The 15039-nt window shown below is 44.4% G+C and overlaps 1 protein-coding gene across 1 annotated transcript in view; it reads right to left on the bottom strand.

Annotated features, from left to right (window-relative positions):
* Positions 1-15039, bottom strand: part of LOC146788754 (vomeronasal type-2 receptor 26-like) — a 789631-nt gene that overhangs the window by 329663 nt on the left and 444929 nt on the right. The window contains exon 3 of the mRNA XM_085630963.1: positions 13215-14054. Within this exon, the coding sequence (XP_085487089.1) occupies positions 13215-14054 (840 nt within the window). The remainder of the gene's footprint in view (positions 1-13214; positions 14055-15039) is intronic.

Here is a 15039-nt window from a genome sequence, read left to right as displayed (position 1 = left end):
GGGGTAATCCCTACGCTGGGGAGTCCCTCTGGGGATAAAGACGGAAGATCAGCACTGCCCAGAACCCATGCATTCCCCCTTTTCATGGGGGAAATAAAAATAAAGCGCTCACGGGGAGCTGGAGGCAGAAAGAGGTCCTGGGTCCTGGAAGACAGAATAAGTCCTAGGGCGCCAAAGTGTAGGCAAAGTCTTTGTAGGGTCCTGGGAATAAAAAAAAAAAGGCAAAGCAGAAGGGTCCCAGGAAGAAGTCCTCCAGGCATCCAGGCGCTGGGTAGGGCCCAGGGAGTCAAGCCTTCCCCTGGGCCCCAGATGGCAGCACGACCCTGGTAGTTTCAAGTCAAAAACAAGAACATTTTCATGGGGTCACAGCCCCTTCTTTTATACAGCCTTTTCCTTTGTTCTGCAACTGTAGGGCAAGGGGAGAACCAGATACAACTGGTTTAGGAGCACTTTGTTTTGCTCAGCTCCCCTCTCTATTCACCGGACAGGCCAGGGACATCAGACGCACCACAGGAGGTGGAGCCAGCATCGTGAAGGGAAGGCCCAGCCCCATTCAGGTCCCAGGTGCAACTTCTCCCTCCCATCTACATGCAGATCTCTCCATTCACCACCGGGCAGACTCACCCTGGCTCCTGGAATTCCCCAGCCCTCTCAGCTCCTGTCAATCACAAGCCAGACAGGCAATTCACATCACACAGCAGACAGACATGCCAACTTCTAGAAGTGGCACGTCTCCACCAGTCACAATAAATCTGCGCACACCATTGCGCAGCATTTATTCTCACGAGTTCGCACATACCAAACTCGACCCTGCACTCTTCTCACATCAGGAACTACCATGGACACACATATCCCCCATGCATTCCTATGGGAGGGCAGGCCAGTCTCACTAAAGGTAACACAGAGCACACACACTTTACACTGGGATACAGTGCTAAAGGGCCTAGAGGCCTAAAACTACTAACACTACATAGGGAATAAGGGCAGGATAAATGCAAAACGTTTAGGGGTGAACCTGCAAAAAGGGCCAGTTCCAACAAAAGGCATTTATACAACAATGATAAGGAATAATATGTGTTTTTAAAACCTTATTAACCCCTTCAGCGCGGTGCGGATTTCCGCGCCGTGCTGAAGGTTCTGTGCGCGGCCGGGGCCATGACGGAGCGGTTCGGTCATGCGCACAGCGCAACCGACGCGCATGACGGAACCGCTCCGTCATGCGCGTCGAAGGGGTTAATTATAATTGAAATATTTGTATGATATTCACCCTGCACTCGTGTTATTGTGAGCCCTTGATATTATAAAAAACATAGTAAAAGTATGTCTTTTTAAAAACTATTTTGAGTTGCCTTTGATTCCTTCACATTCATCCAAGGTACCCTACCACATGCAATAGAAAATGTCAGACTGGGTCACCTCAGTAATGAGGAGGTAACACGGCCAGTCCTAGCCGGGTATAGACCATATCCACAAAAAGGAGTTTTCACAGCAGCAGAAATTTGTAGATTTTATGCAACTATAATTACACTATACAGACAACTAATACAATTCGTTATGAGAGCCATAACATCAACCCCAGCAAGGGCTGTTCAATCTGCACAACCACAATTGGAGATGCCCACAATAAGTCCAGTGACTGTTAATGCAGTTATAGGTAAGGTTCCCCTTAGACCAGAGCAGATTCCGTTCTGGATTGCACAAATAAAATCAGCTTGAAGCAGTGTTTCCCCATACAGGACCCCAAGATAAACATAGAATTCTCACAACGTGCCCTCCTTTGGAGATGGTTCCCCCGGTAGAAAACTGCACCACGTGGGGCACAGTAATTGCTGCTATTTATACAAAATCAATAGCTGTTTTGCTAGGGGTGATTACACAGATTTCAAAATGGATACTGGGCAGCCCATGCCCTGGATCAGGGAATGAAACTTATTATCAATTATGCTACAGTCTCCTGAATTATTTCTAGTTTTATTAAAGCGGAAGCAGCAGCATTTGGCGGTATAGCAATGTCTCACCCAGATACCATTAGTGAATCAGGAGTGAGAACTGCCAAAAATTATTATTGCTCAAGCCTATACATCTAGAGGTTGGGATAATTTGGGAGCCAGACCTAACAAACCACAAATTAAGTGTAATTCTGAAAAGGATAACTCCAAAACAGGCACCAGAGTCTTTAAAAGAATGCTGGGATAATAAGAAAAATAAAGACAAGATTAAATTACAAGGTGAATCTCCTCCACAGGAGTCTTCTGAGATGAGCTACAATTTCCATAACCATGAAACAATTAAACACCTTTAAAGGTATAAGGCCACTGATACACATCCTTCTCGTTCCTTTTAGGAGCCATCCAAAAAATGCTCGGAGAGAGGAGGGCGATCAGTGCGCAGATTGGAGGAGTATGTGAAACAGATGAAGGAGCCCCAATGCTCTTCTGACTTCATAATAAAACAGGAAGAACAATTTCCACAGTAAAAACCTCAATTTGAAAATAAGAAGATGGCTGAGATAAAAGACATGCCACACATATTGAGGACTCTGCTTCAGAAGAGAGTGGGCTCTGACTCTACTAGACAGCACAACAGAAGTCACAATAGTTTGCTAAAATCATCTAGAGTGTCTGGCGGCAGTAACAACTAGTGACTAAATTCAGGTACAGACACCGGACCAGAGACTAAGGGGCTCATTACGATGGCGGAAGGACCGCCACCGCCAGCCTTGCGGAAGCAGTCCTTCCGCCATCGGACCGTGAATTTCCCCCGCCACATTACGATGGTGGGGGATCTAGACTGCGACCATGGCGGACGGAAAGACCGTCCACCACGGAACCACAGGCAATCGGACCGAATGCCTGGCCGAGCGGTCTGCATGCATAAAATGGTGGCGATGCCTAGCAAGCACGTCCACCATATTATAATGCAGACTGCGAGCCAGCCTTTCCATGACGGCGACACCGTCATGAAAAGGCTGGTGGAGATCTTGTTCGGCAGCCCATTGCAGGCCCCCAATGGGGGGAGGTTTATGTGCATGGGTACCCGCCTACATTTGAGTACACTAAGTGGAAGGCACCGTGTGGTGCCTGCCACCTAAGGCACTGTAATGCACAACATGCATTTTCAACATTGTGGTGGGTGCTGCTGTCATTGGAGAGGGACACAGTCGACGCTGTGCAGGAATAGGTTATTGCATCTACTTTTCTCAGTGATTGCAATAGTAAGGCTAAGGGGATCCTGGTTTTAATGGAGCAACTGTACTTAATCGACATATGGAGACATAAGTTCTCAGAAACCACTGGGTATATACATTATTTGGCTGTACACAACATTTACACCCGCATTGAGTTTTGGTAAGTGTCCAAAACCTTAGCTTCCCGAGTAATTAAATGTGATCCTCTTCTGAGGACCTACTATGACCACTCACCAATAATTTTAGATTTAGCACTTCCTCCTTGAAAATTTGAGCTATTCGCCTGGTGCTTCCAGCCCTATTCCTTATTAGACCCCGTTTTAAGGCAGACCTTTCTAATAACATAGGCAAGTTTGCAACAGTTTGAGTGACATTTAAAGTCTCTATCAGGGAGTCACCATTGCAAAGCACGTATGGGTTCTCAGGTCTTTGAGAGGTAGACTCATGAAATTGGAAGTAAAAAATGCACAGTTAGAGAGGAAACATCAAGGTTACAGTGATCCCCAAACCCTGCATGACATCCAGACGCGGCTTAAGGAGAGTGATGACATGGTGGACAGTGAAATTAAACACATGGGTAATACTCAACTGCTAGGATGTATGGGGAAGGTGAAAGACCTGGAGATACTCTGGCAGGACTGATGCGGTCTAGGAGAGACGTCGGAACAATCACAGAAATACTAGACAAAACTGGACAGTCCCTCTATGAATAGCAGATAGATTTTGCAGATACTATGCCGCTTTGTACACTTCAGGAATTATTGCCAACTATGAGGCTATACTTCATTACTTGGAGCACATATTCATGTCGTGGCTCACCGCAGATAACAGAGAGCACCTTATGACCCCCCCGGAGTCTGCTGAGATCCTTGAGGTATTAAAGAACATGCGAGCTGCAGATGCCCCTGGTATGGATGGCCTCACTGTCTTTTTTTACAAGACATATCAGGAATTGCTCCTACTCCACTTATTTACATTATACGAGGAGATGGGTGATGCTAACGGTATGCCATCTTCAATGCGGGAAGCATTGATTTTCACTCTTTTGAACCATGTAAGCAATTCAACCTATGTTCCTCCTATACATTTTTGCTAAATTCTTGTCAAATAGACTAGCTTCATTGGTCCCATTTATAGTCAGCCCTGAACAGGCTTCATGCTAGGCCATAGCATAAAGGTTAATCTTAGAACCCTATTCTTTTTAATACAACGTGTTGACCCTGAGGTAAAGGCAGCTATCATGTTTTTTAGACGCCAAAAAGGCATTTGACTTCGTGGAATGGGCCTTTATGAGCACTGTTCTGCGCCACATTGAAGTTAGGGAAGTATTTTAGCAATTAGTCAATGTGTTAAATATGGCTCCTTTGGCTCAGGTTTGCTTTGGTAATTTGGTTACAGACCCCTTATGATTACTATAAATACCCGATAGGGCTGCCCATTATCACCTTTGCTATATGTGAATATTTCAGAGCTACTGGCCTGTGCTTTGAGAGAATATCATGGCCATAGGGGGCTGCATTTTCCTGGTTACCACCTCATCATATAGGATTATGCGGAAGACACTTTGTTGTATATTCACAAATCAGAGATGAATCTTACTCCTGTTCTCAGAGAGGAGACTCTTTTGATGGCCTTTCTGGTTTGTGCATTATCTGGGAGAAATCAATATTATTCCATCCACGAGTCCTTCGACATTTGAATTTCCCTTGCTATGGAAATCTGACTCAGTGCGGTACCTTGGCATCCACATACATACGGACCCGGAGATAGTAATGAACTCAACCAGGACTCCATGCACACTGCAGACCCCATGCTAGACCCCATCTTCACTATCAGTGACTGCATCAGGTACAACCACACCATGAAACTCACTTGGACCGATTACTCCACCATCCACTTCAGCATCACCATCTCACTGACCTTCGCCCCAGTCTACCTAACACCCCCACACTACAGCTGAAGCAAATTCTTAAGGGACACATGGAGCAATGCCTTCAACACCACCCATTCCATCTCCTCCAACAACCTAGACCAAAAAGTCAGAAACTTTAACAATCAATCACCAAGTGCTCCAACAGCATCTCTCCCATCAGCAACAACAACCACAGAAGATCCACCAAGAAGGCTATCTGGTACACTGAAACAACTGGAAAGGAGATGGCACACCAGAAACGGCATGACTGGCAAGACCGCCTTCAAGACAGCCCTCAATCACTACCAAAGACATTTGAAAGAACCAAAGAGAAGGGCCAATGCCTCACACATCGAATCCTGACCTGCTACCAGCTCTCTCTTCTAAAGTAAGTCAAACCATGTCTTCCAGAATGTGACTTCAGAACTGCTGTACAAGCCCACACACTCTCACATATTGATAGTGGTAATGCCCTACTCCATGACCTTCTAGACTCCACACTGACACCCAGTAAGGGCATTCAATAGGATGCATCATGCCTTATCCATGGTCTTTAGAAATATGATAACATCACCCAATCATGATGAAACTCCACCTGTACCCTTTGGCTGCCCACCTACTCATGAAAACCAGCTCCATCATTTACATAGCTATCACAAACAGCACCACACTTATCGTGCAGACAAGCTGTCATGGGGACATACACCACCAAATATGACGCTTGTTATTGTGATGTGCATCCCTAGACAGGAGCTGTATGATCTTGATGGCTGTGCTCTCCATAAACTCACATTTATAACCCATATGCATCTGTGTCGAGTATCTGTGGGCTTTCCACTTATGCTTCGGATTGTGTATGTGCTCTCACCTCATATAGTTTGTGTGTAGTTCTTATAGTGACAGCATTGCATTATGGGCTGGGTCTGATAAATATACAATCAGGAAATGAGTCACCCAGACTGTGCCTGATGATTATACAATCAGGAAATGAGACACCAGTTATGGAGTGAGCCTGGTGATTATACAATCAGGAAATGAGTCAACCAGACTGGACCTGATGACTATACAATCAGCAAATGAGTCACTGAGAACATGATATGGTATTAGCCTTGTGTTTATACTAGGGGTGGGCGGAATTTGCGGAATTAACCTTCGCAAATTATCGCGAGAATGTTTAAAATTATCGCAAACAAGCAGAAATATCGCGAAGATGCGGAAGTTTTTTTCCGGCATGTTCGCGCGATTTTCTGCATGGTTGCGGGTCGCCAACTTACCCATGTGGCTGCTTGCGGGCGCGGCCATCTTGTTTTGAGTTGTTCTCGCGGTGCATGATCGCGAGAAGAAAGACGTGATCGCGCGACGCATGACGTCACTGCGGGCGCGAACTGTCGCGAGACAGCGCAAATGGCTAAAAACAATACAACATCTCATGGAGAACGCGACCGGATCAAGAAAACTTGTCGGCGAACGCAGGGATTCAGGTAAGGCGATCGCGCGCGCGCGAGAATGTATCATTTTACAGCGCGAGCAAGAAACAAATTATCGCCAAGCTGCGGAAACCGGAATTTTTGACATTTTCGCGCTCTCCGCGGAACGCAAAAATGTCAAATTATCGCAATTTCCGCGAACGGAACGAAATTTTTGCCCAGGCCTAGTTTATACAACTAGAAAATGAGTCCCCCACTGAGCAGCCATCCTAGTTGGACCGGGACTATAAAGGCATTCCCCGACAGAACGAAGATGCTAGGCAATCAGGAATCGGTGCAGCCTCGGTTGCGTCTTCAGAGCAGCTTCATGATAATGGCATATAGTTGATACTGAGTCACGATTCTGCAGAGGACATTAGCAAATCATTATGTTTCTCAAGTCTGCAGTGTACGTCGTCATCCTGTTTCACGAGTCTGCAGTGGATGTATGCATGTCATCCTTTGTAACGGACCTGTAGTGAAAATCGGTGCATATAAAACTGTACAGTAAGTCACACTACCAGTCACACAACCCCAAGGGGGCATCTTTAATGCCTTATAATAGAATCTTGCTGCAGCAGTTTTAGGCAAATGTAACAAGCCTGTATATACAGGACTGTAACTGCTAGCACATATCACACTGCCCTCAGCATCTCATGCCCAGCTTTCTACAATGTCCAGGTCTGGCCAGTTCATTATTGTGGAACACGTGTGAGAGCTGCCCCACAGCACTTTTGGATTGGAGAAGAGCTCCACTCCTTCATGCGATTATTCAGTGACTTAACTGAGTGCAACAAACTGTCATCTTCCTGAGCAAAGATCCTCTGCTACCTGTTGATGTGGTTGCATGAACACATGATACAGATACTGGAATGAGTGGGCTGGGATGCACAGTGGAGTGCTTGCATTGGGTGTGAAGATCTGTGGGTAATTCTGTTTATGTTTAACTTTATATCATAGTGTACTCCACATCCTCATCGCTCACCTTTTATTACATCAAGGACGATGCCTACTTGGTAACCACAGACAAGGGTGTCCATTGAACCAAAGGATGTGATCTTGTTTCTTTATTATTTTGTCCCATTCCCCCATTCCCTTCATTGTGACACAGGCCATCAGAAATGCAGTCCACATAACAGTGAGGGGCGTGGTAGAATAATTACAAACATCGCTCCTGCTGGGTTTAGGATAGCTCGGGTTAGTGCATCTGACACAATCTCTGGTGGATCGAAGCACACCTGGGGCCATGACACTATTTTAACTTCAATCTGTGTGCTTTTCTTGGTGAAAGCAAAGTAATAGTTGCTGACAAGATTTATTAATCACTAACTCCTTAGTATGACTCCCCAGTAGCAAAATAATATGTTGCTTGATATATTTTACTTTAATCAGAGGTTGTTGTGAAAGAATTACAACTACAATTGTTCAACTTCAATGTACTCTCTCTCTTTCTCCTGCTCTCTCTTTCTCTTTTGATTAAGCCATACTTTTTGATTTTGGTCTCACACTGGGGAGTTATGTTCTAAATGGGGTACATGTTGGACATCTGCAGTGGCCATTATTTAACCTGTTTCTGCTCTTCTCTGGGCTAGTCTATAAAGTTACTATGGAGGCCATGTATGAAATAATTCCCCCAGCCAGAACATTGACAACTTTGGCATCCATTAGGTCCACTTGGGCTTAGTGTGAGCAGGGACTGATGTCATGGATGATACTGTAAGCACTTTTCTTTATGACACACTGCCCATGCAGGTTTGAAAGATCCCTTCGTGGCGCTGGATAGAAGGAAACTCCTTTGATGATTATCACTGAACTCTACTCTTTGTGCAAAACTGAGTTTGTTTTATCCAACTGAAGGGCTAATTTTCAAGACATGTTGAGGGTAAAACATCAAGCAAGAAATTGAGTCAGTGAGTGGAAAGTGAATGAGTGATCAAATTATTGAGCATATAAGAGGGTGGGTGAGTCAGTGAGGTAGGCTGGAGGGTAATACTTGAGATGTCAGGTAAGTGAGTTACCAAGTTGCTAAGTGTGTGATGTGGGGGTTATTTAGAGTTTGGAAAAGCTAATGAACAGCCATACATTTGGTGGCTGACCCATCTGCCAAACTCGCTGATCTGCACCATTTCAAATTAATTAAGTTCTTAGATCCTTCTGGCTGAACTACCTGAGTCACCTTCCTCATCACAATATATCCTCTCAACAAAGCCAAAGCTTTTGTGTGCTCTGTGGGAGCTGTTTTCAGATCTTATTAAAGGAAGGCATGGGCAAGCCATCTGCCAGTAGGGTAATGCTAATTAACCTACTAAAGATGTGGGCAGGTTAAAGGTAACATTTTGAAAATCACATTTCCTAAATATTTATTCAAAATTAAAAATAGCTGTTTAAGCAGCTCTGTAGCTTCCCCCCATTTGAACTTATTAGCATTATGCCTTTATTTTAGCTTTGGTATTTTCTTATAGGAAAGGTACAGCCCTAATAGTGGAAATAGGTTTTGGGGCTATTCAGTGTAGGAAGATGCAATTGTTAAGCCCTTGCTTGTTGCACTTTTAAATACCAGATACTCTGCCTTGTGGGCTAAATGGCCTACTTAGAAGAGACATTTAATTTTCAAAAGTAAGGTTTCCACCAGTCAAATTCACCTACATATTTAAAGGGTGCAAATTAGTGTATGGAACAAACTGTGCTGCAGCCCGCGAACAATATTTTACCTTTCCTGTGCCATTGGTATATTGGGGAGCTACATATGTCAATTAGAATTTAGACAATTTATCATGTTTTAAGGGTAATGGCACATACACTGGGGACTGGACATAACTGCCTTAGTGTGCAGTGTTAAAAATCAGCAGCATTAGTTTAAAAGAAATGGGAGAAACCAGGCAGAAGGACAATGTCTTGAATTATGTAAAAGCCTTAGAAGAGGGAGGGCAGGATTGCCAACCATGAGTGCCAGCCTGGTTTCAAATCACATGGCAGCACCAACACTGCTCCTTTACACATTGAGCCAGTGCCCTATTAACATAAGTTGAAGATGACCTTTCCTTCTGATATTGTTAGAGTTCTTAGCTGCCTTTGACATCCTGAAATGTTGAATGGGATTCAGCAGCAACATCCTTCATTGGTTCTCCTCCTATTTTTCCACCCAACACAGAGTTGTTCTCATGGGTACCTCCATTTCTTAAAAGATCCCAATCACACATGGTGTACCATGCAGGCCAATGTTATCTTCAAATGTTACGTGGAACAGCTTGGCACTGTTCTCACAGATAACATCAAGATTCCTAGTATGCTGATGAAATATAGCTTGAAAGTCTCCTCTGCTTTAGACATCCAAAGTTTCAAATGCTGCACGCATAGTATAAGTTGATTTGATCCCACTGAAGGGTTCATTTCTAGACATATTGTGGGTATCAAATCAAGTGAGCAAAGTGAGTCAGTGAGTAGAAAGTGAGTGAGTGATCAGATGATTGAGAAGATGAGAGTGAGTGAATCAGTGTGGAAGGGTAGAAGGTAGTAAAATGAGTAGCCTGGTGAGTGAGCTAACACGTTGATGAGTATATTTGTGAGCTAGGGGTGCCATTTAAAGTTTGGAGAAGCAAATGAATAGCCATAGGTTGCCAGTTCACCCATCTGTCAAGTTCACTGTTTCGGTACCATGAATAGGGGTGAGCGAACATCTGAGTTTCTACTAGAGGAGCTTCAGCTGGCTCCTCTAGACTTTTCATATATGTGCTTGAACCGTTCATTAGGTTGAGTCTATAAGCATTAGATTTCCTTTCCTCTGGTTTCCATGGGAAGCATGATGATCCCAGGTAGGAAATCCATCAACTAACCCCAAAGTGCAGGAAGAATTCTCACTCTGTATTAGAGTCGTTGATTGTTTGTTTTACTCAAACTCCCACTTTTGGGTTGTTTATCTAATATAGACTGCCATGCTGAGCAGGATCCGAAACAAGATAGCACCTGTTTAATAATTCACTGAGCCTACAAAGAAGCTGCTGATGGGCTCCCTCTACTGTAGGCTTAGAGATACCAGCCAGGTAGGTGGGCAGGATTGACAAATCAGGCAGATGGTACTCCACTAGGGATGTGGAGGCAACATCTCAGCTAACCTCAAGCTCCCTTTAGCTGTCCACTGCAGTGAATAGATGAGTGAGTTTGGCTATTTCTATATAATCTATAGCACATGTTTAAATGGGAATTCCACCTGCGACGTCACAGAAAGATAAGAGCTTAGGAAGCACTTACAAAGCAGATTGCTGCTTTGTAGCTCATGTCATCCTCACATCAACATTGTGTTCTCAGATGTCAACATGCAAGGATCCATGTTTCGGAAAACGTTTTTTCTCCTGTGTCTATTTAAACTGCTCATTGACCAACCTCAGAACTGTGTAAATCAAGTTCCTAGAATGCCTGAACCTTCAGGACCAAGATCACAAGAAAGAAGCTTTGAAAGCCAATCATTGGCAGAATAAATATCTATTTCAGAAAATAATATATTTTATTATATTATCTACTAGAACAAAGGCCTGGGATACCTGCCAAGGTCAGCATCTTACTCCTTCTTTAAACAAATCTACAGCTCACAACGTCACATTTCATCCAGCAATGTAAATGTAAATATAGTGCATTTATATAGCGCTCCGCACACCCCCGAAAGGGTCTCTCAGGCGCTGTGCACATACCGCTGTGGAACCCTTCCTGGCCTTTCCTGTGAAGTGCCCACTCCAGGGCACCCCCAAGGTAAAGCCAGGCATCCTAGCGCTGTTGGGGCCGTTGTGGAGATTAAGCAAGCTATTGCCCAGAGTTGCAGAGTGGGACTCATGATTAGAATAGGCACCGAGGCGAGAATTATCAGATCCGGGGAAATTGAGCCCAAGACCCGCTGAGGTGGGAATTGAACCCTGGTCCGGGCCAGACCTCTGCATCAGGGTCTGCCGCTCTAACCATTGAGCCACACTTCTCCACATGCAGAAGCATATTAGGAGTCAGGAGCCTCAATCAATCAATCAATCGAAAAATCAATCAGAGGGTCTTGTAGAGCGTGTCTTGTTACCCTGGGGGGTCTCCAGGCACTGGGGTTCTGTGAGCCTTGGTTGGAGTGTGGTGGCATTTGAAGAGCCAGGTCTTGAGCTTTTTCCTGAAGTCCTCCAAAGTTGAGGAGGCTTGCAGGTGGAGTGGGAGGCTGTTCAGGGACTTTGTGGTGAGATAGGAGAAGGAGTAGCAACCGCAGCATCTCCAACGGATGTGGGGTATGTGGGCCAAGGCGAGAGAGGAGGATCAGAGCTCTATGGTCGGTTTGTGGCATGTCAGGCTGTTTTTGATGTATGAGGGTCTGGACTTGAGGTGGGCGCTGTAGATGTGTGTGAAGAGTTTGAAGATGCATCTTTTCTGGATGGGCAGCCTGCGGAGGGTGCTGAGGTGGGGGTGATGCTGGCAAGTTCTGGCCTGTCTGTAGGTGGTTTAGGAGCTGTTTGGTGGTTCCAGTGTAGAGTGCATTGTCAAATTATCGCAATTTCCGCGAGTGGAATGGAATTTTAGCCCAGGCCTAGTGATGAGGGCCTTGATTACCATCTTCCTGGTTGAGACAGGTATCCATCAGAGGGCGTGTTAACAAGCGGAGGGGACGGTGTTGGGTGATGTGTTGCCTTATGGTTAGCTGGGTGTCTAGGATGATTCAGAGGTTGGATGAGTGGTTGGAGGGGGTGGGTGTAGGGCTGAGTTTGGTGGACTGCCAAGTGTAACTCCACGGGATGGCTTGTTCCTGAAGATGACAACCTAAGTCTTGTCTGAGTTGAGCTTGCACCAATGCCCTTCTCCTGTTCCAAAGAAGACTCTAAATTATCAACATTATTAAAATAATATAAAGAATATAAACAATATTGAGGAATAGAATGTTATAGGCGTATTCTTAGCAACCAACATTGCATTGTGCTAAATGTAGGGGGCAGAACTGTACCAAATGCACACAGATTGGTGCTGTTCCTCTCTTCCCATGTGGTACCACAATTTAGGATGCCTTGTGCCAATATAAACACTCTTGCACTAGTGAGGGTGTGTACTTAATGTTAAGCATAGTGTTTATTGGAAGGAGACTCTTCCTGTAAAAAACACTGTGCTTTTGCCAATTTGAACACTTTTTGAAGTTTCTATTTGTACAGTTCATCACACGTGCAAAGTTGAAAGAGATCTATGAAAAGAAAAGTTTCCCTAATCTTTATTCCTTCTTCGAGCAGGCATGCATTTTGGGTTAAAAGGTTTGTTTATTTTTCTAAAAAAAATTGTGATTTGCATCAAAATCCATGGATTGGTGGGCTGCCTCATTCGAACAAAGAGGCGCAAAGTAGCTCAAAGCACTTGCATTCATTACTTTACTACTATTTAAAAACACAATCCCAAATCAAGCCTTTGGACTTGTTTGCATCAAAGTCTTGATGAATAGCTGCAAACTGTCTTTAAATTATAAACTTATCTGTAATAGTTGGGACAGGGGCTCAGAAGTGACTTCATACTGACAAACAACACTGTACAAAATGCCTAATTTGGAAAATGTGTTTATCTCTTGGGGAATGACATTAAATGTGCACTATGTGTGTCATATTATATTTGATTGACATATATATTTAGAATTAGAAAGTGACTCTCCTACCTGCCATGGTTGGAAGTTCTTCTCTAAACTTTCACTCTCTGAGGGATGTCGTGAGTGCGCCTTGGATGAGATCATGTTGTGTAAGGCATGAGCAGCTGCGTAGACCGCAGTGTAAACACTGTAAGTGATGTAGAAATTATAAGCATCGTACATAAAGGGGTCCACATCTCTCATTGTCTCCTTCCCTGTACAATGAGGGAAGTAGGATTCATAGGCAAAAGTCCTATCCAGTAAATCAGGAGAACAATAGAATTCTAGCACCCAAAGCCACACAAACATGTTATTGTCTGAGAAATTTAAAGGGTTCACACTGTACAAGAAATCTGTCAGTCCAGGAATCTGTCCCTTAGGAATAGAAAATTCCAGTGCACCACTGAAAATATTCATTCCGGAGAAATTTATAAAATCTTTCAGATGTGATGTGACTGCAGAAGTGATCCAAACTATAGTAGGCAGACCTTGCAAGTGGTCTAGGAGGCCTGAATTCATGTAAGCAAATGAACAGTGAACTATCAAAACATTGACAGAAGAAACACGGATTGTTTTAGAAATCTGATCCTGCTCAATGTCCCAGGACTTGCCGACTCTTTGTAGGAAGGCCACACAGCCTCCACTCCTGGTGATCTCTCTCTCCAGCTCCTCACCAGCCCTCCTTCCGCTCTCATCATCTGAAATAAGGATCCCAACCCAGGTCCAGCCAAAGTGCTGGAGCAGCCGGGAGATGGCGCGTGCCTCGTGTATCTCATTGGGGACAGTGCGGTAAAAGGATGGGAAGCGATGTCTGTCACTGAACATTGGATCCATGGCACCATAGCTGACCTGAGGAAGACATAATATTAGCTATTAGACATATTGCAACAACCTCCATGAACACACATTACTGCCGATGGTGCGTGGCTTGTGGATCTGGATCTCATTCGGGACAGTGCGGTAAAAGGATGAGAACTGATTTCTGTCATTGAAGACTGGATCCATGGTACCATAGCTGACCTCACAAAGATATGGACTTGAGCTATTGGACACTTTACAAAGCTATGGGTGTTTCAAGATGTTTTTCACAGAAGTGCTGTAGTTTGCTTAACTGTAACACATCCCTTCAGTTCCAAAGTGCTTTCTCATTCCAGGAAGTCTGCTACCTCTTCACAGTTAAATGGATCAAATATGTTCATACCCTTTGCTTTAATCTATATGGACTCAACCTATGAGTTTCTACCCCCCCTTCAGAAGCACTCCCGCTAGATGGCATCTTGGTAGGAGTTCTAGTTTATTTTGCACACTGCACGTCCCATCCTATTTAATGGGAGATGGGCTGTGGACGCCCTGCAGAAACTAATCCACATTATGTTTCGTTTCCTTTTAACATTTTTGTTTGATTGTGATGTATGCTGTTTTTAGTTGTTTTAATGGAACAGCCTTAAAATTCCCTGCTAAGTGAATTGCTGGAATTCTTACGCTCTGCACTAAAAATCTGCACTTGGAAATTACAAGCCAGAACAAGTCCACTTTCATTTAAAAATCAATTCCTGTTTAGAATAACCAGCTGCTGATAGACTGTTGCGCTGTTGCTTGATCGCGCTTTTGCACATTTGACTGAAGTGAGGCCTTTGCGACAGGGCAACCTATTTTACCCCCCACCAGAAGCACTCCCACTAGATACAATCTTGGTAGGTATAGTTTATTTTGCACACTGCATATCCCACCCTATGAATTGGGAGATTATATGGGCACATATGTAAGGGCACCCAGTGGGCGTGCCATAAAGGAAGATCTGTCCTCACGTGTTGGCACATCAACCGCACACAGTGTCCGCCCCTATGCTGGTTTT

This window comes from Triturus cristatus, chromosome 10 (genome assembly GCF_964204655.1).
Source record: "Triturus cristatus chromosome 10, aTriCri1.1, whole genome shotgun sequence".
Taxonomy (NCBI): domain Eukaryota; kingdom Metazoa; phylum Chordata; class Amphibia; order Caudata; family Salamandridae; genus Triturus; species Triturus cristatus.
Note: the sequence above shows the minus strand (reverse complement) of the source record. Positions and strands in the feature narration are given on the sequence as shown.